General features: G+C 36.4%; 1 protein-coding gene across 6 annotated transcripts in view; it reads right to left on the bottom strand.

Moving 5' to 3' along the window:
- The window catches only part of ZFYVE28 (zinc finger FYVE-type containing 28), a 191,581-nt gene that overhangs the window by 111,912 nt on the left and 55,311 nt on the right, over nucleotides 1-24,358 (bottom strand). For all 6 annotated transcript variants that reach the window (XR_006353600.1, XR_006353601.1, XM_043971653.1 and 3 more), the window contains exons 3-6: nucleotides 14,628-14,765; nucleotides 11,623-11,825; nucleotides 4,410-4,499; nucleotides 2,368-2,457 (exon numbers count right to left, since the gene is read on the bottom strand). Coding sequence is in view for 4 of the 6 variants with exons in the window: in XM_043971653.1 (XP_043827588.1) it covers nucleotides 2,368-2,457; nucleotides 4,410-4,499; nucleotides 11,623-11,825; nucleotides 14,628-14,765 (521 nt within the window). In the remaining 2 variants the exon portion in view is untranslated. The remainder of the gene's footprint in view (nucleotides 1-2,367; nucleotides 2,458-4,409; nucleotides 4,500-11,622; nucleotides 11,826-14,627; nucleotides 14,766-24,358) is intronic.

The raw sequence follows: 24,358 nt of genomic DNA, 5'->3' as shown, positions 1-24,358 counted from the left end.
ACCATATATGTCTCTATGTCTACATATATCTACACATATATATCCATACATATGCAAAATGGATCCAAAATAAATACAATGGGGAGAGAGGGGAAGGTCACTATTAGCTGGAAGACCAGGAAAGATCTTGTACAAAAGGATATTGGAAGAGAGTTTTGATGGAAACCTGGGATTTAAGAGGCTGCCATAAGTGAGGAAGGAGCATATTCCAGACATGTGGGAGAAACAGAGTATAAATGCATGGTGATGAGAGATGAAGAAATATGGCCAGTTTTTCTAGACTTTAATGTCCAAGAAGAATAATGCACAATAAAGATATAAAGGTGGGTTGGGGGAAAGTTGTGAGGGGTTTAAAAGTTTTACTAAGGAATCTGATGTCAGAGGCAATACAGAGCTATTTGATTTTACTAAGCAAGGGACAGGAGGCAGTTAGGTAGTGTAGTGGATAGAGAGCTGGCCCTCGAGTCAGGAAGACTCATTTTTATGAGTTCAAATTTGGCCTCAGATGTTTACTAGCTGTGTGACCATGGGCAAGTCACTTAACCCTATTTACCTCAGTTTTCTCATCTATGAAATGAGCTGGAGAAGAAAATGGCAAACCACTCCAGTACCTCTGTCAAGAAAACCCCAAAAAGGAGTCATGAAGAGTTGGACATGACTGAAATGACTGCACAACAAGACATGTTTAGACTTGTACTTTAGGAAGCTCACTTTGCCAGCTGTGTGGCAGATAGGTTAGAGTGAAGAAAGATTTGAGACACCCAATTAGGAAGCTATTGTTATAGTCCACAGGAGAGGTGATGAAGTCTTGAACTAAGTGGCGGTCATGTGAGTAGAGAGAAGGGAACTCATGGGAGAGATGTAGTCATAGAAAAAATGGCTAGGAGGTAACTATATTTGAGGTGACACAGAGGGAAGGGTAGGGAGAATGACACAGCTGCAAACTGGGGTGATGAAAGAGTCCAGTCCTCAACAGAAACGGTACACAGAGCAGGACAGGTCTTTTTGGGAAAGATAATTAGTTCTGCTTTGGACTTGGTGAGTCTGAGACACTTACTGGGCACCTAGTCTGAAATGTTCAATAGGTTGTTGGAATTATGTACCTACAGGGAACTCAGGAGGGAAACTTAGAGGCTAGAGTAGATGTAAACACATACACACACACACACACACACACACACACACACACACACAATTCTGGAGCTTTCTGAAGGGGAAAGGGAAAGAGAGAGGAAAGGAGAGGAGGGGAGAGGACAGAGCCTGGGGATATATGCACAGTCAGAGCATGGAATAATAATAATAATAATAATAATAAACTTGCATAGAAGCCTCAGGAAGAAGGGTCAGACAGACACAAGATGAATACACAGAAACACAGAAAGGAGAGAGCATCGAAGAGGCAAAGGTGGTCAACAGTGGAAATTCCACAAAGGAGGACTGAGAGAAGGCCATCAGATCAGGCAAATGAGAAATTTCAGACAGAATAATCCCTACTGCTTCTCCCTAGTATAATCAATCCTGAATCCCTGCAATGTAATGACACCACCATGATTCAGTGTATTTGTCCTTCCTGATTGTTCCCATCTCAGGTTCAATAGGGGATCTTGAACTTGGCATCTTGGACAATTCTATATTGCTCCTTTGGCACTGGGATTTGACTCTGCAGGTTCTGTAGTAGATTCCTGTTTGTTCCTGATTTTGTAACCTGGGCAGCCTGAAACCTGATTATACCCATGCTCCTTCCTATGTTCTACACTGCAAGTATTTGGAGACTCTGCCCATTACTTACAGCTTTGTACAGCCAAGATCAAGTGCTTTCCTGACATCAGTATCCACCTTTGTCTTAGGACAAATTCCATTTTCAAGATACGATATGATGGCAAAAACAGCAATACTGTAAAAGGCTTTTCATTCTCTAAATCACACTAGATTACTTTAGTGATCTAAAAAAAGGTGTGGTAATTTACCTTTTGGGTGTATTTTGGCATTGTGTAAAGACAATTAGAATAAGAATTAAGAAGCCTTGGTTCTAATTCTGACTGTATTACTAACGAGTTGTGTGACTTGGTACAAGTCACTTAACTTCTCTATGCCTTATTATCTTCATCTCTTAAATGGGGATAATAATATTTCTCCTACTTACTTCAAGATGTCATTGAAAAGATTAAACATTAAAATATAAGTAAATGCTCTTTGAAAAGCACAGAATTTTACATAAAATGTAGATAACATTTAACAAAACCTTAAAACAATCCTGGTTTCTGTCATCTTATACACTATATTGCCAGATCTCCTTAAAGCAATTTGTTTTTTTTCAAAGGCACCAAATGAAATAGATAAACCCCCCAAATATTGCCTAATACTTACCATACAATGGCTAATCTTGGAATTGTAAACATTAATGCTGGTTCATAGTCATCAATCATGTCTTGAGTGAGGTATCCAAGCTTTAGAGCTCTAGCCAATTCAAAAAAAAGGAAATTATTAATAACGTTACTTTTTCAACAGATTATATATAGATTATATGATCAGTCAGAAAACTCGCAATTTCAAGAAAGAAGGGGGGAAAATTAAGTGATGGCTGCCATTTTTTTTTTACCTATTCACTGGCCCAAATGCAAAATCCTCCCCACTTCACTTATCCACCCTCCACCAAATTGAAAGGAAACAAAGACCTTAAATAAAGCATTAGTGTTACAGCATATGCTTAGCTCCCCATTTTTCTTCATGAAGTCACTCTTAATAACTGATTCCTTATAACTATATCCCCAGCTCCATAATCCCTTGCAATGTCACTGTTAACATCTAAAACCTTTTAACTTTTGATTGGGAAGGGAACCACAGAAGAGTTCTTTATCCCCCAAAATAGCTCACCAATACAGAAATGTTTTACAAACAAGTCAAGACTTTGAGAAAGCAACTTTCTACTGTCTACACTTTTGGATCTAGAATTATGGTACCTGAGAAGTCATGAATGAATGAATGAATGAATGAATGAATGAATGAATGAACGAATGAATGAATGAACGAAAGAACGAACGAACGAATGAACTGTGCTAATTTCTAAGGGTACAAAAAGAGAAAGTGAGACAGTCCCTGTTCTCCACGAGCTTGAGCTTTAACTGGGAGATCCATCACACAGAAGCAAGGTCAGCTTCAAGGCAGATGAAAAGGTCCCGAAGTCGCAAAGGGTTCAGTGTCAGAAGTGGATGACAAAGTCTCAGGGTCGATAGGGACATAATCTATTTTCTCCTCTTCCACAATGAGTAAAGCCCAGGCCTTTGTCCCCTCCAGCCAGGGCTATTGCACTAGCCTCCTAATTAGTTTCTCTAGTTTCTACCATTCTTCCCCCTAATCCTTCATTCACATAGTTGTTAAAATATTATTCCTTGAGTACAAGTCTGCCTAAGATAATGCCCCTGCTCATTTACCTTCACTGGCTCCCTACTGCCTCAAATATAAAATATGAATTTCTCAGCCTGACATTTAAAGTCCTTTACAATCCAGCTCTCTTTTGCCTTTCCCGACTCATTTCATATTTCCTTTCATGCCCTTTATGTTCCAGTGAAATTAGACTACCGGCTAATCCATATATTCAAGATTCCACTTTTAGTCTCTTGCCTTCAAAGAATTTGTTCCCAATACCTACAGGCCACCTCTTAGAATCCTTTTCTTCATTCTATCCTTGCCCACCAAATAAATACATAAAGTCTTTCCTGATACACCCCAGGCCCCACCCCTGCATTGTAAATATTCTCTCCCTCCTCAAATGACTTCCTATTTCTTTATGTGTGGTTATAGTCTCTTCCCTTTCCATTTCCCCTGAAACCTGCCCTGATGAAACTTAAGCTCCTTAAAAGCAACGGTTATTTCATTTTTGTCTATCTACAATATCCTGTATATATTAGGTATTTAATAAATGTTATCAAACTGAACTGAATCAATGACAGGGATCCCTGAAGTACTAAATGCTAAATTTCATCTTATTAGATTCAACCCCTCCTTCCAACCTGTTTCAGTTTTTGCTGATAACTGCCAACTTCATTAAACTGTGTTTACCTTTCTATCGCCAATATTTTGCACAGTGTCTGGCACACAGTAGGTATGTAATAAATACTTGTTGACTGACTAGCTGACAATTTGTCTGTATCTAAATAATTTAACATGAAGCTCTGCAAGAAACATACTCAAAATTTTCAATATTGACCTAGCTAGGCCCTAAGTAGCTAAAAATAATGATTTAGGGTCTCCACGCTCCATAGAAAAGCAGAATTGTCCCCACCTTCATCTCTACCTCATCCCTTAGGAAATGATATTTCATAATCATCATTTATTTGCTAATCCTATGAAAGACTAAATGCAGGCAAACAAAAATCATAAAGAATGAGTTGGTTATGTTGTATTCTTACCTCTCCACTGTTTCACAAAAAAGCACGATTACCTCCTGTTGTACGTAATATTCTTTTGGAGACTTTACTGGCACCATGGCTGAGACATAACTAAAAAGACAACAAAGTGTTCTGTTTTAATTATAAAATGCTGTCACTTTGTCTCTCCAAACAAATAAGAACCATTAAACCAAACCAAATAAATGGATAAACATTTCAATTATAACATGAGCCTTCTGGGTGGGCAATTTCACCAATGCAGCACTTTTTAATGAGAGTAAAAGTAAAAAGTATTCATAACTATAGTTGCTTGGTTACTGAAGGCAGTGGCAGATCTATTAAACTATTTTCTAGGTAATAATATTCTGGAATACTAAGTTTGACAAAATTGTTTATTTGTCTCCTCAATGTTGCAGAATGTTTTGTTTTCTGTCATTTCTAATAAGAAAACAATTCGAAATGAGAACTACAATACTGTGATTCCTATGAAAACTTCAAGTCAGGTAAAACATCACAATTTGAGCCTCAAAATCCAAAAGAAATAACAAACTAGTTGCAGGAATGGAGAGTCAAGTCTTGGAGTATCAATTCAATTGGCAAAATGCAGAACTGACCATTTTTTAATTCAATCTGTCTCCTCAAAGCTTTGCCCCTTTCTTGATGGCTGCATGAATTCCCTGTCTCCAAGGTGCATTTATGGTTTCAATCTATATTTTATGTTCTCTTTGTTTTAGAATTTGTATTAGGGAAGGAAAGGAAATCCAAGTAGTTTGGCATAAACTCTAGGCTTTTAGGGAACAGATTTCAAAGTGTAGAGAGAAGGGATTACATGGAAGTCTGTCCAAAAGGGAGAAGCTCTCAAGAAATCCTGAAAACAAGTAAAAGTTATTCCAATAACAACAGAAAGGAGCAGTTATACAAGAAATGGGCAGGTAGATTTTTAATATATTTTATACCATGTTTTTATATCCCATTGATTTCTTAATATTTCTCTCCATCTAAGACTATTCATTTCCTGGTAACAAAGATTAAAAAAGGAAAAAATAAGTATCACACTCAGCCAATATACTGATTATGTTAGACAGTACATTGTACATCCTGAATCACCCACCTCTACAATGAAAGGAAGATGGTTTTTCTCGACATTTTTTTAGGACTAGGATTAATCATTTTAATTATATAGCATTCAATTTCAAGGTTTTATTCTGTTTTGTTCTTTCCCTTTACATTAACAGTCATTGGATATATTGTTTTACTGGTTCTTATTAGTTTATTTTGTATCAGTTCATAAAAATCTTCAGATCTTTCTGGAAATTTATCACATTTGTTGTTTCTTATGATTATTATCCCACTAATTATTCCTCAATCTACAGACATCTATTTTCTTTAATATTCTTTGATGCTATAAGAAGTATGGCTATAAACACTTTTGTGTACCTGAGGCCTTTCTTTTTGTTATATCCTCAGGGCATATGCCAGAAATGGGATCACTGGATCAAAGAATATGGAAATTTTCCTCTTCTACAGCTTGACTCCACATTACTTTTCAGAATGATTGAAATAATTCACAAGTCCACAGCAATTTAGTCCACTGGTTCTCATAGCCCTTCCAATATTGACTTCTTACATATTTTGTCATCATTGCCAACTTGCAGAGTACAATGAGAAACCTCAGTTTTGATTTCTATTTCTCTTACTATTACTGATTAGGAACAATCTTTCATAAGGTTAATAGTTTTCGATTCTTCCGAGGAATTTTGTTTATAAATTTTGATCACCTATGCAATGGGAAATGCCTCTTTATGTGATATATTTGTTCCTTACATATTTTAGATATTAGTAATAGTAATATGGGACATGTAAGCCTTTTCCCCAATTGAAACTTTCCCTTTTTTTTCCTAAATGCATTGCTTCTGCTGATAAAAAAGCTTTTCAATTTCACATAATCAAACTTACGTATTTTGTCTTTTGCGGTGTCCTGCAACCCTCGTTTGAGCAAGCATTCTTGTCCTAGTGAAAATTCCATTACTTTGAAAGGTACTCAGTTTCCTTCTTTCATAATGATTTTTATGGCACAACCATTTACATTCATATCCCATATCCATTTTCAGCCTATTGTGACATGATATAAGCCTCTATTGTCATAGTATAAGCTATTCTAAACCTAAATTTCTGCTAAACTACTTTTCAGCTTTCCAAGCAATTCTCATCACACAGGGAGTTCTTTTCCAAATATTTTGTGTCCTCAGGTTAACAGTAGGTGGTGCCTGCTAATCTAGTTTGTTCCACTCACTTGTTTGTCTTTTTCCTATGCATTACCAACTAGTTTTTTTTGTTTGTTTGTTTGTTTTTTATTTTTGTGGGGCAATGGGGGTTAAGTGACTTGCCCAGGGTCACACAGCTAGTAAGTGTTAAGTGTCTGAGGCCAGAATTGAACTCAGGTTCTCCTGAATCCAAGGCTAGTGCTTTATCCACTGCACCACCTAGCTGCCCCCACCAACTAGTTTTGATGATTACTGCTTTAGTATATTCCATGTTTATAGGCTGAATGTTTTGATACCACCGTTTGTGCTATTGGGAACTTAATAAATGTATTTTTTTAATTGAACTGCTTGTACAAGGTAGTTTGGGAGCTCTAGGCATATATTAGAATCACAGAAGTTTTCAAGTGTCCTTGAAATAACTGAGTCTTACAGGAAGGTGTATACTCAAATTATTCCAGAAAAGCAATCATCCTCTTTATATGAAATTTTAGTCTTTGCTTTGAGCTAACTTTGTCAACTGGCTATTAAATGTGGATGCACCAATGGAGGCTCATGAACTATCGATTCAGTAGTAGGAACCCACAGTGTACTTTGAAGCTGCTGTAGTTCCTCTCTACTACCTGGAACTTAATCGGCAGCAAGGGTAGGTAGGAGAGCAGTTCTGAAGGAGGTGTTACAGGTTGAAGGGGAAAAGATATTTCAGGTGGGTAGGATAATATGATTAAGGCATGGAGACAGCAATGAACATTGTATATGAAGGATAGGAAGACTGATTCATATTTTACTATTCAAAGTCAAGCACCTCCATGTAATCTTGTGAGGTTACTCCCATGCCTATAGTACTTGTTTGTTTGGTTGTTTTTTCTTTTGCTTTGACTTGGTGTCATTCTTTTTTTTTAATAGAATTTTATTTTCCAAAATATATGTAAAAACAAAATTTTAACATCAATTTTTTAAAACTTTGTGTTCCAATTTGTCTTTCCCCCTCCATTCCCACCCCCCACCCACAAGAACTCAAGCAATTCAAAATAAGTTATACATGAGTAGTCATGGAAAAATTCCCATATTAGCTAGTTGTGAGAGAAAACAGTCAAAAAACCCAAAACTTCAGATTAAGGAATTGTCAAAGAGGAAAAGAAAAAAAAATTTTTTAAAATGTGTTTCCATCTGTTTTCAGATACTATCAGTTCTTTCTCTGCAGATAGGCTGCAATCTTCATAAGTCCTTCAGGTTTATATTGGATCATTGCCTTGCTGAAAATAACTACATGCTTCCCAGCAGATCATCCCCCACTATTGCTGTTATTTTGTATTCAGTACATTTCACTCTGCTTCAGTTCATGTAGGTCTTTCCAGGTTTTTCTGATAGTATCCTGTTCATTATAACCTGTATATAGTACCTTAAGCTTGACAGTACTTGTTTTTAATCTTGATATCCCCCCACCCCCACCCCGTGGTCCTAATCTTGATATTCTTGACATTTAAGACTTTGTGCCTTGCTATCTTGAACTGCTTTTGATTCTTGCATTTGTATTGTTTGTTTTGTCCCCCAAGCTTCTTGAAGGCAGATAACTTCTCTTAGACTTCTCCAAATCATTTAGAGACAAACCTTTAACAATCCACACAGAAAAAAGTCAAGTAGATGAAGAAAGCTGCTGTTCAGACTGTGATATACACGGGGATGAAGAGATTATACACAGAGTCCACCAGTACACTTACTGTACCATAGCCACTGCAGATGGATAACGCCTAAGTTCAGAACTGAATAAGAAAAGGAAAGCAGACTAATTTTCTTTTGGAAAATTGTGTAACATTTAAAATTTTTTGAAGCTTGTCCTTGAAACAAAAACACATTCTTTTAACACTAATATTCTTTCCTGTTATTCTATAGGACTACGGGTCATGGGATGATATAACCTCTGAAGAAGCAAAACTGTGAGTGACCCAAAGTACAATTAAGAACCCCATAGTAATTATGAGGAACTCTAACATATTAATAATGATAACTTGCATGTAAGAAGTAGTAGAAAATATAGTATCTCTGATTAAGAACTTAAACAAGGGCAGCTAGATGGCGCAGTGGATAGAGCACTGGCCCTGGAGTCAGGAGTACCTGAGTTCAAATCCGGCCTCAGACACTTAACACTTACTAGCTGTGTGACCCTGGGCAAGTCACTTAACCCTAACTGCCTCACTAAAAAAAAAGAAAAAGAAGTGAAGAACTTAAGCAATTGAGTAATAGTCCTCATGATGGATCATGCTTCAATAATGATGACATTACTACCCAAATTCAGTGCTATCAAACTACAGAGCAAGGCAAAAATAACAAGATTTTCAGGAAAAAAAAAATTTCTATAATATCAAGGAACACAATGAAGAGGAAATAGCAAATCTCAAATTGCAGACATCACAATACATTGTAAATAATCAAAACCATTTGGTACTAGTAAAAACACACACACACACAGAAAGATCTATCAGTGAAACAAAGTAGAAAAAATGAGAAATAACTGAACTCAAGAATTTGGTGTTCTATAAACCTGAAATCATACATTACCCAAGTGAGAAGCTTCTATTTAACAAAAATGCTGGAAAAACTAGAAGGCAGTATGGAAAAAGTATAGTTAAAACCAAGATCTTATACTACATGCCACATTAACTGGTTATATGTCCTGAATATTAAAGGCCATACCATAAAAAAGTCAGAAGAGAAGCAAATCAGGCATCTTTCACAACTGTGGCTAAGAATTTAATCCTTAACCAAACAAAGGATTGAGGAGATTACAAAAGACAAAGTAGATGATTTCAATCACATGAAATCGAAAGGCTTTCATATGAAGAAAATTAAGGCAACTAGGATAAGAAGAGAAGTGACTGACTGGGAAAAAAGTCTTTCTATCATATATCTCTGATAAAGATCTGATATCAAGATAAAGAGATAATGGAAATATATAAAACCAAAAAACATTCCTCAATAGAAATGTGGTTAAATATTAATAAATAGTTCTTAAAAGAAGAATTTCAAACTATTAACAACTATATGAAAGAATACACCCAATTACTACTAAAAAGAGAAAGACAAACCAAAAAAATTCTGAGATTTCAACTCATACCTCACAGATTGGCAATAATAGTTAAGGGCTGATAGAATGACAGGCACTATTGGTAGACCTGTGAACTGGTATAACCATTCTGGAAATTATTTTATAATTATGTTAAGAAAATGACTAAAATGTTTATCAAAAATAAATCAATGCACAAGTATTCATTAAGTAGCTACCATGTGCTGGGGCACTGGGGATACAAGTAAATATAATAGAATAATCTCTACTTACAGTGAGCTTAAATCCTAATGGAGAAACATAACATTTACATATAAAAATATATACTGTCAAAGTAAAAATATATACAAAATAGTTTGTTACAAGGCAGTTTGGGAGGGAGAACACTAACAGGTGGGAGGGATAAGGAAAGGCTTCATAAAGAAGATAATGTCTGAGCTGCATCCTAAAAGAGGAGAGAAACTCTATCAAGTAGAAGCAAAATGGGATTGTATTCCAGACATGAGGGATAGCCATGGAAAATGGAGATGGGAAATGAAATGAACGTGTGTCGAAGGAACAAAGAGAAGGGCAGTTTGGCTACATTAAAGAGTGTAAGGGAGGGGCAATGTTCAATGAGGGTAAAAAGACAGGTTGGGGTCAGGTATAGTAGAAGACCTTAAAAACTAAACAAAAGAATTTAGTTTATCATAGAGTTAAGTTTATACCCCAAGGACACTAATAAGAAGAAAAATCCACATACACCCCAAATATTTCACCGGACTTTTTGTGGTTGCAAAGAACTGGAAACAAGTAGATATCCATCAAATGAATGATGGTTGAACAAATTATGGTACATAAATATAGTGGAATATTACCATCCTATAAGAAATAATAAGTATGACAAATAAAGAGAAACATGAGAAGGCTGAAATGAAGTTAAGTAAAATGAAAAAAATACTCATTGATGACATTGTAAATGGAAAGAACCACCACAAAACAATTGAAACTGAATGCTGTGAAATTATAATGTCCAGAGTAATGAGTGGGCACATTCTTCCCTTCTTAGTTGAGGTGAGGAACTATGGTTATAGAATATTACTGATAATGTCAGATTTCTTTGGTGTGTTGATCAGTTTTGCTGCATTGTGTTTTGTTGTCGTTGTTGTTCTTTGTCATAAGAGGTGCATTTCTGGGGGGGTAGGGACATTAGGAAACATTTGTCAAGTAAAAACAAAAGATAAAACTATTTTTTTTCAAATATATAACATCCAGGAGACATATGGTTAGGAAAGGAGGTGGGTCAGTTATGTAGTGAGAGACAAAAGACAGAGAGCCAAAATTCTATATTGCTCTACACTTAATCATAAATGACCAAGACTCTCGAGGAAGAGTTCTTAATCTGGAGTACTTAAACATGGTTTTTCAACATTCTGATAAAATTTCAATATGTATTTCACGAATTTAAAGACATTATTCTGAAAAAATGATCTGAGTCTGGCTTTACTGGATTGTCACAGGGATTAAGGCACACAAAAGGTTAAGAACTGTTCCCCTAAAATAAGGCCTCCTGTATGTTGGGTGGATAAAAGAATATGGACAAGATTTGCATGTGATAAGAAATAGAAATCTGATATTATGCTCTGATGGAGGAAGTACTCACATTAATGAGATCATGAATCCACTGAAATATAATAAATGCTTGATTGAATGACTGGTTTCACACATTGGGATTTGCCCACAACTAGAATGGTCTCCATCGTGTAATGGGTTTTTTAGCCATTCAACCTGCTATAAGAATCAATCTTTCTGTTTAGTAAATAAATATAAACCTCAGAGCTTTGAAAATTTAGTCATAGTCATAGAAAAATAACATGACAATTATACTTGTGAATGTTCATTGAAAAAATTAATAGCTTTTAAAATTTACCTCAACTCAAATTCAGCAAACAGGACATCAAAATGTTTGAGAGACTCTTTCATTTTTTCAGTATAAATGTTTAAATCTCTTAAGGCTTGGTCCCGAATGAGGTTTCTAAGTTCTTCCAAGCTACGTGTCAGATCCTTGGCTAGCGGCCTCATAGCCATGCTCTCTATTTCACGATTCATGATAATTGAACCCGCAGACAAGCACTGTTAAAACAGGAGAAATGAGAAAGATGGAGTTTTAAACCATGAATATAATTTTTGTCATGTAAATTTCCTTAGTTGAAGCCGTCCAAATAGATACAAAATTAGACAACAATACATTCTAGTTATTTAGAAAACATCAGGAATTAGGGCAAAACAAAGACTGCTTCTAAAAAAAATCTTACTAAATTTTTTAAAAAAGGACTTAAAATTAATTTGCTTTTCCCTACATGATTTTTAAGTTCCTGTTTTTTTGAATTTAGTCGCTTGTCTGGCATGCAGCAACTGTTGGGAAAAAACACCACTGTAATTCTAGCAATTTTACAACCATTTGTTGAGCTAGTGTACAAACACTATAAAGACAGAAAGTATAAAGATATTCCTATGAGAGCATTCTCTTCTCCTATGCCAGTCAAACAAACTTTCACTAATGTAAAGATAGAAATATAAACAGAGCTAGGGCAATGTCTTTCCATCCTTAATGTAATCTACTTATTTAAAAGGTTTCCAAGAATCCTCCTCAATCCCCTTTCTCTCATACTACACCAGAGTTTCCTAATTAATTTTCTGTGTAGCACATTACTATGCTTAACATATATTAAAAATGGGAAGGTAAGTGGCACATTGGATAGAGCACTGGGCCTGGAGTCACAAACACCTGAGTTCAAATCCAGCCTCAGACACCTACTAGCTGTGTGACCCTGTGCAAGCCACTTAGCCCTGTTTGCCTCAAGTTCCTCATCTGTTAAATGAGCTAGAGAAGGAAATGGCAAAACCACTCCAATATCTTTGCCAAGAAAACCCCAAATGGGTTACAGAGTCAGACACGACTAAAACAACTCAATAACAACAACAAAAAATGTGGATAATAATAGCACCTACCTCCCAAGGTTGTTGTGAGGATCAAGTGAGATAATATTTGTCCTGTACTTACCACAGTACTTTGCACACAGAAGCACTTTATAAATGTTAGCTACTATTACTACTGAAAGAACCAAAAAATGTTAAAGGGAAGGAGAGACCTTCTGGAGAAAGGTGGTTGGGTAAATTGGGGGGGGGGCGGTGGAAAGAAGGCATAAAGTCTATTTCCTCTCATAGTCTCAATGTCATATGTAAAAATTAGATTAGATCAAGGGTTCTTAACTTGTTTTCTATCATGGTAGTCTGGTGAAGTCTATGGACCTCTTCCCAGTATAATATTTTAAATGCTTAAAATAAAACACACAGGAAACCATTTATACTGAAATATGGTTATCAAAATATTTTAAAATGAGTTCACAGTCCCTAGGTTAAGGACCTCTAGATTATATGATCTTAAAGGTACCTTTATTGCACTAAATCAGTGATACTGTTTCATACTCTGGGAAGCTGGGTGGCTCAGTGGAGAGAGTGCATAGTCTAGAGCCAGGAAGATCTGAGTTCAAATCCAACCTCAGAAATTTACCAGTTGTGTGACCTGGGAGAGCCACTTAACCCTGTTTGCCCCAGTTTCCTTATCTGTTAAATGAACTGGATAAGGACATAGCAAACTGCTCCAGTATCTTTGCTTTGTTTTGTTTTGGTGGGGCAATGAGGGTTAAGTGACTTGCCCAGGGTCACACAGCTAGTAAGTGTCAAGTGTCTGTGACCGGATTTAAACTCAGGTCCTCCTGAATCCAGGGCTGGTGCTTTATCCACTGCACCACCTACCTGCCCCTGACTTCAGTTATCTTTGCAAAGAAAACCCCAAATGAAATCACAAAGAGTGGGACACAACTAATTGACTAAACAATTTCAAACTCCAGGAGATAACAAATCATTCAAGTTTTCAGCATCAGCTCCCTCTTCCCCTAATATAAAATGTTATGAAGATCTCGAGACTTCTAGAAAATAAAGTCTTCTTCATAAAAAGTTGAGCACCCTGTCCTAGGAAAATAAGTCTAACCTGCATGCTCAAGGGAAATGACATTTATTAATAGCAGTCCCACCAAAAGAAAGTTTTAAGTTAGCAAAATATTACTTTAAAAAAAAAAGTCTTAAAGCTACTCTAATGTGTCAACAACATTAAATTTACTTAAAATTAGTTTTGCTTTCAAAATGGAAATATATATATATATATATATATATATATATATACACATACACACTCAAATTTGCGTGTGTGTATGTATGTAAATTCAAGCTATGGTTCCTAGTTGTTTGTTCCCGTAGTCACTAAAAATAACCACATCTTTTTCTTTAAACAGAAAGTAACTCTCAAAACAGATGGCAATTTATCTCATTTAAATCTTATTTTCTTTAATACATGAATGGGAAGATTATGTCCATAACATGGTATAGTGGGAAGAGTCCTAGGGTAGAGTTAAAACACCTAGAATCAGATTCCATTTTTATCACTTCCTAGTCATGGGGCCTTGGCTAAGCTGTTGAACTCCTTTCAGCCTCAGTTTTTCACATCTGAAAAATGACAATAGGAATAACTGCTTTACCTCCTTTAAGAAAGCAAGCTGAAAAACCTTTTCTTTTGGTTTTTTTTTTTGGCGGGGGGGGGGGGGGGGGGGTTGGAGGGGCAATGAGGGTTGTGACTTGCCCAGGGTCACACGGCTAGCAAGTGCCAAGTGTCTGAGGCCAAATTTGAACTTAGGTCCTCCTGAATCCAGGGCTGGTGCTTTATCCACTGCACCACCTAGCTGCCCCCCTGAAAAACCTAAAGTAATAGATAGGTGTGAGTATGTGTTGTTTCAACTTCAACTACTAAGAGAAAGCATATTTATTTGTTGGTTACACACAATACAAAAACAAAATCCCAGAAATTAGAAGCTTTACCTCTGCTCCAAACCAAAGCTGGCCAGCCAGATTGTCATGACGTATCTCTTCTGGGAACTTGACACAAAAATCTCGATTTGCTCGATCACTTGGAATGCATTCATCCATTATCTGATTTATAATGTTTAACACATTATCCTGAAACAGAAATAGTTTAAAATTATGTAAATAACATTTTCTCCTGCACTGCAAACTGAGTTAAAATAATATGGTTAGGTTTAACAAGGATATTAGAGTTTATCGTTGGAAAACAGACATTCATTTTCTTGGTAAATAATACATACCTGACTGTGACCCCATTTAGGGTTTTCTTGGCAATGGTCCTAGAGTGGTCTGTCATTTCTTTCTCCAGCTCACTTTACAGATGAGGAAACTGAGGCAAACAGGGTTAAGTGACTTGATCATGGTCACACAGCTAACAAGCATCTGAAGCTGGATTTGAACTCAGGTCATTTTGATTCCAGGGCTGGCACTCTGTCCACTCTGACCTCAGACACTTACTATCTGTGTGACCCTGGGCAAGTTATTTAACCATTTTTGCCTTAGTTTCCTCATCTATAAAATTAGCTGTAGGGGGAAATGGCAAATCACTCCAGTATCTTTGCCAAGGAAACCCCCAATGAGGTCACAAAGAATCAGACACGACTGAACAACAACAAAATATATACCTGTGACATCTGAATTCTGTACAAAATACATAAAAACAACCTTGTAAAAAAATAAAAAACAAAACAACTTGTGTAGCAAAGGTATTTATGTGGTCAAGGAAATTTGAGAGAATCACAGAATTTCAGAATTAGATGGGATCTTGGAGGCAATTAAGTCCAACTCCTGTACTTTACAAATTAACAAGTTAAAGGTAAAAAAAAAAAAAAAAGGAGTTGCCTAATTCCAGAAAGGTTTAGAAGGGGCAAGGTAATGATGAGCTTTAACTGCCAAAGGGAGGACTTAATATTTGCTCCTGGAGGTAACACGGAACTACTGGAGCTCATTGAATAGGAGGGTGGTGAGGAGGGTGGCATTAACAGACTTATACTTTAGAAAAAAAACAATTTTGGCTGCTTTGTGGAAGAAAGACTAGAATGGAGTATAGTTTGAGGCACGGGGGCTATTCACTGCAATAGTCTAAGCAAGAGGCCAACTAAGTCAATTACAAATTTATGTTCTTTATTATCAACTGAACTGAAACTCCCCTGACTGACATTTTTCCCCTGGGTTTTATTTTTTATTTGATATTTTTTAATTATCTTTTTCAATTAATGAAAATCTGTCTTCTCTCTCTCCTACCTCCCCTCAACAAAGAGGAGCAAAACTCCTTTTATAAGTATGTATCATCAAGTAAAACAAATTCCTGCCTGTACTTGCTTTGTCTTGAAAAAAAAAAAAAAAGGTATCTCAAACTTCTCTCTTGAGTCCATCACTTCTCTGCCTGGAGATGGGTAATATTGTTCCTCAACAGTCCTCTGGAATTGTGGTTAACTATTGTATTGATCAGAGCTAAATTTTTCAGAGTTGCCTGTTTTTATAATTTGTTGTTGTCATATAAATTGTTCTACTGGCTCTTCTCACTGCACTCTGCATCAGTTCATAAAAGTCTCCCTGGTCATCTCTGACACTAGCTATGTAACTATGCACAAGCCACTTAACCTCTATGAAGTCTTAGCTTCATTATCTTTAAAATAGTAGTAATAATGTCTGTAGTACCTAAATGTCAGGGGTTTTGATTACTCCATGATTACTAGCCTGGTGGTTATAACCAGGAAGATTTCTCCCTTTCCCTTCCTTTTTAACTGATTATCTTTTTGATTATGCACATGATAGTGGCTTCCATTTTGGAAGGAAAGGCTTCTTAGTTTATTTAGAATAACTGTATCCTGGAATTATAGGGTTGAAAAGAAGCTTCAAGGTCAACTATTCCCATTCCTCTCCCTCCCCTCCCATTTTACAAATGAGGAAATTCAGGGAAGAGCCAAGATCAGCACCCAGGTGCCCAGCACTATATCCTTTTTGCTATATGATACTCTTATTTTTTAGTATGTGTTATAGTACAGTACAGAGGAAAAGTTGGTTATAAACTTTCTAGAAAGAGCACAAAAATAGGGATCTGGATACTTAGGTAGTAGTCCTGGCAGCCATTAAGTGGCCTTTCTTTGTCCTTCAAATGAGTTCCTCCTCTCAAACCATCCTCCATTTGCTCTGTATATATTTCAAATATGCATAGTTATTTAATTGCTATTTCTTCTATCTGAATGCAAGCATACTGAAGGCAGAGGGTTTGGAGTTTTTTGGTTGTTGTTGTTGGTTGTGGTGGTGGTTTTTTGGCCTTTCTTTGTATTGTCAATACTTAGCACAGTGCCTGGCACATAAAAAGTGCTTAATAGGGGGCAGCTAGGTGGCACAGTGGATAAAGCACTGGCCCTGGATTCAGGAGAACCTGAGTTCAAATCCGGCCTCAGACACTTAACACTTACTGGCTGTGTGACCCTGGGCAAGTCACTTAACAACCCCCATTGCCTCACAAAAAAGAAAACCTAAAAAAAAACTAAATTAAAATAAAATAAATTCTAAAAGTGCTTAATAAATGCTTGTTGATTGACTGATTGCCGTGTGTGTGTGTGTGTGTGTGTGTGTGTGTGTGCGCGCGCGTGTGCACATACACTTCTGCTACTGGTTAGTATAAATTGCTCCTGATAGACCAGAACCAAAATGTGACTTCTGTGTCTATGTAGTATTTTAATAATTAAGGTTTGCTTCACAAGTGATATTTAGAAATTCAAATTAACTTAAAGCTTTTGCTCAAATTCACCCAATCAATCAACAACTGAGTTAAAACTAAACCTAAATATCAAGATTCAAGGTCTAGTGCCATACTCATTTAAACTGAAATCACCCTGAATTATATAAAATTAAGTTTTACAGAGAGTAAAATGTGAACTTGAGGTACCTTATTTCAAATTTAGCCTATTACAGCAAAAATAAAAGAAACCAAAAGCCACTTGTGATTTTGTTATATCACTGAGGTAATAGTTAAGAAGTTTTTCTTGTTTTCTATTACTGAATTATAATGATTCAGCTGAACTGTTCTCTTCAGTTATTTGATTTTCAAAAGTAATATTTTTTATTAAGATAAATTGTCCAGTTTCTTTAAAAATAAAACATTTCTACACAGTCTGACTTCTTTTGCAAGAATAAGGACTTGTCTGGAGACTGCTTTATGATTTAAAATGAATCTCACTGGTTAATAAAAACAGATAAATATTCTGTAACTAGTAATCTGAACTGTTCAGAGTTTTAATACTGTATATGTAGACATTTGAAAAACTAATTTTCTACATCCCCAATTATTCTATTTTCACAATTCTATAGCAGTGCTTGACTTGTATCCAAAACAGCATTAATAAAAAAAGGCATTTCATTTCTTTTCCTGATTGTATAAGCTTCTGCCATCATGAAACCTACAAAATGAATGTGTGACAATTATCCACATGATGAGCTCAGATGGAGTTAGCAATCCATACTCTGGAAGAATGCCAATCAATTTAGATGAACTATCCAATGCATAGTAAGCAAATGAATACCTAGTTTAACAGAGTTTCATGGAACATTCAAATTAGCTAATTACAGTAAATTGCATTATAAGCTAAAAATGAATGTATTCCGACATGTGGGGATGTGGTTTATTTTAAGAAACAAAAATCAATTAGTTGGCTATAAAATACTTGATTCAATTGATATTGCTCCAGTGAAACATAAGGGTCCTAATTCCACATCACTATTAGATTTAATAGTTACCCTTTAGTTCATATACAAAGTATAATTTCAATAATTAGTTTAAAATCTTAAGTAGAAAGGCTAGTAAAATTGGTCTCTCCATTAAAACTTATATCCCATATTCCTTGGCCAAATAAAGAAAAAGATATTAAGGAGCACTCATTGTCTATGGAGTTCAAAGGATAATAGTTTTAGAGGTACAAGAGACTTTATAGTCATTGAATCCAATCCCCTCGCTTTGTTGTTGTTCAGTCGTTCAGTTGTGTCTGACCCCTTGTGACCCCATGGACCATAGCATACCAGGCCTGTCTAACCACCACAACCTCTTAAAGTCTGTCCAAGTTCATGTTTGTTGTTTCTATGATACTATCTATCTACCTCATCCTCAGCCATCCTCTTTACCATTTGCCTCCAATCTTTCCTACCATCCGGGCTTTTTCCAATGAGTCCCATCTTCTCATTATGGGGACCAATGAATTAAGCTTCAGCATCAGCATTTGAACTTCCATCGAGTAGCCTGAAGTAATTTAAGTATTGACTTATTTGATTTCCTTGCTATCCAAGGGACTCCCAAAAGTCTTCTCTAGCACTACACTTCAAAAGCTTTGATTTCGTGGCACTCGGCCTTCCTTATAGTCCAACTCTCATAGCCATACACTGCTACTGGGAAAACTGCAGCTTTGACTATGTATGTATGTATGCATGTATATGTGTATATATAGACAGACAAATAGACCCTTTTCAGCAAGGTGATGTCTCTCCTTTTTAGTATGCATTCCTGATTTCCATAGCATTCCCCCCCCTCCCAAAGGAGCAAGCATCTTTTAATTTCATAATTGCAGTCACCATCTGCAGTGATCTTTGAACCCAGGAATATAAAATCTGACACTGTTTCCATTTCTTCTCCCTCTATTTGCCAGGAAGTAATGGTACCAGTTGCCAAGATATTTTTGATGTGAAGCTTCAAGCCAGCTTTTACATTCTCCTCTTTCACCCTCCTCAAGAGCCTTTTTATTTCCTTTTCCTTTTCTGCCATCAAAGGGGTAACATCTGCATATCTGAGATTGCTGATTTTTCTCCCAGAAACCTTAATTCCAGCTTTTTATTCATCTAGCCTGGCATTTCATGTGTTGTACTCGGCATATAAATTAAATAAATACGGTGACTATGTATGTACAGCTTTGTTGTACTCCTTTTCTAATCTTAAAGCAATCAAATCTTCCATGTTTGGTTCTAACTGTTGCTGTTTGGCCTGCATGTGGGTTCCTCAGGAGACAAGATGATCTAGTACTCCCATCTCTTTGAGGATTTGCTACATTTTGTTGTGATCCACGTAGTCAAAGGCTTTAGCTTTCCAGATGTTTTTCCAGATTTCCAGTTTTCCAGATGTTTTTCCGGAATTCTCATTTTCTCCATAATCCAGCAAATGTTGGCAATTTGGTGTCTAGTTCCTCTGCATCTTCGAAAACCAGCCTGCTCTTCTGGTAATTTTTGGTTCACATATTATTAAAACCTAGTTTGCAGAATCTTAAGCATAAACTTGCTGGCATGCAAAATGAGTGCAATTGTTCAGTAACATTTCTTATCATTGCCCTTCTTTTGGTTTGGGATATAAACCGATCTTTTCCAAACCACTGGTCACTTTGTGTTTTCCAAATTTGCTGCCATATTGAGTGCAGCACTTAAATAGCATTTTAGGGTTTTAAATAGTTCAGCTGGAATTCCATCACCTCCACTCGCTTCACTGTTAGCAATACTTCCTAAGACCCATTTGACTTCATTCTCAAGAATGTCTGGCTCTGGATAAACACACCATTGTGGTTATCAGTGATGTTAAGGTCTTCTTGTATAGTTCTTTTGTGGATTCTTGCCATCTCTTCTTAGTTTGAGTCATGGAATGATTAAATGATTGTCCCCAGGTCTTACCGGAAAAAGAATGTGAACGTATGTCATTTAACTCCATATTAGTACTCTTTCTACAGTGACATTTTGTCTCTCTAAGACGACTTGGAATATGATATTCAGGAAGGCAAAAGAGCTAGGATTACAATCAAGAACAACCTATCTAGGGCAGCTAGGTGGCGCAGTAGATAAAGCACCGGCCCTGGATTCAGGAGGACCTGAGTTCAAATCCGACCTCAGACACTTGACACTTACTAGTTGTGTGACCCTGGGCAAGTCACTTAACCCTTACTGATCTGCAAAACAACAACAACAACAACCACCAAAAACAAAAAAATAAAACAAACAAATAAAAAGAACAACCTGACAAAATTGAGTATAATCCTTCAATGGGGGAAATGGATATTTAATGAGAAGACCAGAGCTGACTAGAAAATATGATATGAGGAGCATTAACAATGTAAACATGAGGGGTGGCTAAATGGCGCACTGGATAAAGCACCAGCCCTGGAGTCAGGAGTACTTGAGTTCAAATGAGGCCTCAGACACTTAACACTTACTGGCTGTGTGACCCTGGGCAAGTCACTTAACCCCAATTGCCTCACTAAAACAAAACAAAACAAACAAAAAAACCCCCAATGTAAACATGAAAGAGGAATCATAAAGGACTTAATATGATTAAACTGTATATGTTTCTCTATGGGAAAATGATACATTGAAATATACACAGATGAAAACAGGAGAAAGTTCAGAAGGAAACACAGACAAGCAGGATCGCTTTAGAGTTATTATACTGAATTTAGTATATACTTAAAAAAAAACTTTCCATGAAGTATGGGGAATTTCAAATACAATCTTCTTTTATATTTTTATTGGAACATTCATGGGTTTTTGGGGGGGGGGGGTTTATCAACTCAGATTATCCAAAAACAATTTATACTGATATTACATTATGGCTGCAGGGCATGGAACACAACTGCTTCTGCAGAACTAAAAATGAGCAACACGCAGAGGACAATAGAGAAGCACATGATGAACATAAGCAGACTGAAAGAGATTGTTAACATAAAACCACACAGAAAAGGTGTAAAGATGCCATCAAGGAACTATAGGATAAGAAGAAAAGATTAGCTGGTTATTGGGCAAGTGCCCAGGATGACAGGGCATTTCACTGGTGTCTTCATGATGTCAAGAGAAAGCAAGAAAGCCCTTTAGTCTGTTGGGTAGCTACCTTCCCCTGAGGATCACATGACATGTGTGATCACAGACTAGAATCACACAGGATGAGAAGGCATACATTAGTTAAAATCTGCATCACTGGAGGGATCTTCTGAAATGATGTGATGCTTACAGGTCCATTTAAGTATTTGAGTAAATAAAATGTCTTGACTATGTCTAAATCTACTTACATTATCTTGTTTTGAACTTTAAAGCACTTTAATGTAAAGAACATTGATTTACCAAGATCATTCCAAAGGACTCAGGATGGAAAATACTCTCTACATCCAGAAAAAAAAGAACTTGTAGAATCTGAATGCAGATTGAATCATACTATCTCCACTTTTTTGTGTTTTTTTTTCTTTTGTGGTTTCCCCCCTTTTATTCTGATTCTTTGACAACATGACTAATGCAGAAATATGTTTAATGTGATTATATATATGACCTATATCAGATTTCTTTGTCCTGGGGAGGGGGTGGGAAGAGAGGGAGAGAGAAAAATTTGGAACTCAAAATCTTATAAAAACAAATGTTGAAAACTATCTTTATAAGTAACTGGAAAAAAATGCTATTAAGATTGAAAAAAGGGGGATGGCTAGGGGGCTCAATGGATAAAGCACCGGCCCTGGATTCAGGAGTACCTGAGTTCAAATCTGGCCTTAGACACTTGACGCTTACTAGCTGTGTGACCCTGGGCAAGTCACTTAACCCCCATCGCCCCACAAAAAAAAGAACAGTGATTTAACAATAAGTTCATATTAATGTAAAACGAATTTTTATGTACATATTAATGAAAAGTTAGATGTATTATTAAAAGTAAATGTAGAGGGGCCACTAGGTGGCACAGTGGATAAAGCACGAGCCCTGGAGTCAGGAGGACCTGAGTTCAAATCCAGCCTCAGACACTTGACACTTACTAGCTGTGTGACCCTGGGCAAGTCACTTAACCCTCATTGCCCTGCAAAAGACCAAAAAAAAGTAAATTTAGAGATTTAATCAGTAAATAGAGCCAAGATTAAAAAAAAAGTTTGAGGAAAAAAATTCTCTCTCCTAAACTATATCTTAAGGCAACTTTGCACAGTAGTATACTGACTAGAGGACAGAGGGGAAATATGAAAAAATGTGAAAATCAACAAATAAGCATTTGTTAAGCACCTACTATGTGCAAAGTATTGTGTTATGTGCTGGGGATACAAAGAAAAACAAAAGATAGTCCCTGACCTCCAGAAGCTTACAATCCAATGGGGGAGACTACATGCAAACAACTATGTACAAACAAGTTATATACAGGATAAATAAGAAATAATCAAAAGAGAGAAGGCACTAGAATTAAGAGGGATTGGGGAAGGCTTCTTGTATAAAGTGGGCTTTTAGCTGGGTCTTGAAGGAAGCCAGAGAAACCAGGAAACCAGGGAGGCAGAGATGAAATAGGAGAACATTCTGGGGATGGAGACAGCCAGTAAAAATGCCTGGAAAGTCCTGTGTATTTGATGGAGATTTCTATCCCTGAAAAGAGAGAGGACTTACCCAATAATTTGCAAACTCTTATTTCATAGGTGCTAGAAGACTGGTAGAGATTCAAAGTTTGAAATGATGACTTTATGATATATAAATCTCTGTGAATCTTCTGTTTAATGAAAGTATTATCAATGTGTTGAGGGTTAATTTGATTTGGGAAAGTACTACATTTTCATTAGCAGTTACAAAAAACCAAGGGATCACAATCAACTTCTAACTGTGTGTGAGGGAGAAATACTGAGTGTTACTGAGAGAAAAAAGCCTTCATAAAATTCCATGAGGCCTAAAGTAGAAAAGGAGAAAAGGAAATAACTAAATGCTAGAACTGGACATTCACTTACTTTTTAATTTGATAAATATGGAATTAGGGTTTTGATTATAAAACTTTATCTCAATTACTTTTTTTTTTTGCAGGGCAATGAGGGTTAAGTGACTTGCCCAGGGTCACACAACTAGTAAGTGTCAAATGTCTGAGGCTGGATTTGAACTCAGGTCCTCCTGAATCCAGGGCTGGTGCTTTATCCACTGTGCCACCTAGCTGCCCCCTCTCAATTACTTTTTTATGTTGGTCAATGGAATATTAAGGTGTAGCCCTTAAATTAAATTGTGGTAGAGGGCTATATGAAGTTAGTAGATTTGTGGATCTGAATGCATTTTTCTGTGTGAAGAACATTAGACAAAAGGAGCTAAAAGGTAACAACTCTGCTTTTAGATAAGCATCTAACAGCAAAAATCTGCATGATTTATAAAATTTTTCTATATTTTATATTCTTGATTTTATTCATTGGAATTTGTTATGGGCACAATTTGCCTAATTATGGATTTGGCAGACGGCAAAATGTAATGGGAAAGAGACTGGGCCTTAGTTCTAATTAGGTCTATTTCACTATTTGGGGTTTAGGTTAATATCAACTCCGTAGTGAATCATATGCCAATTGAAAAAGAAAGAAGGTCCCATTTACCCAGAGTTGGTACACAGTGAATTGGATGCCATTCTCTATGGTGGACTTCTGAATGCATTCATCATGGATATCAAGTTGGAAATGATACAAGGTAGGTAACTGTACACTTGTACCCAGAATGCAAAGGAATCTGAAGGAATAAGTAGTTTCATTTATATAAATTTATAGAAAATGGTCTGTGCCTGGGCCATGCATACATGGATCTGGGAAGAAGACTTAGAAATAACAATAAGATGGATCCACCAAAAAGTTGATTGGGCAACTTGGGAACCAACGTGGTAGGTAAGGTTTCACATAACATGGATTTGGAAGCCCTTTATACATATCAAATAGAAAGCAAGAAAGGTCATTTGCGACACA

The sequence above is a fragment of the Dromiciops gliroides genome, chromosome 6 (assembly GCF_019393635.1).
Source record: "Dromiciops gliroides isolate mDroGli1 chromosome 6, mDroGli1.pri, whole genome shotgun sequence".
NCBI classification, from domain to species: Eukaryota; Metazoa; Chordata; class Mammalia; order Microbiotheria; family Microbiotheriidae; genus Dromiciops; species Dromiciops gliroides.
This window is presented reverse-complemented; position numbering and strand designations above follow the sequence as displayed.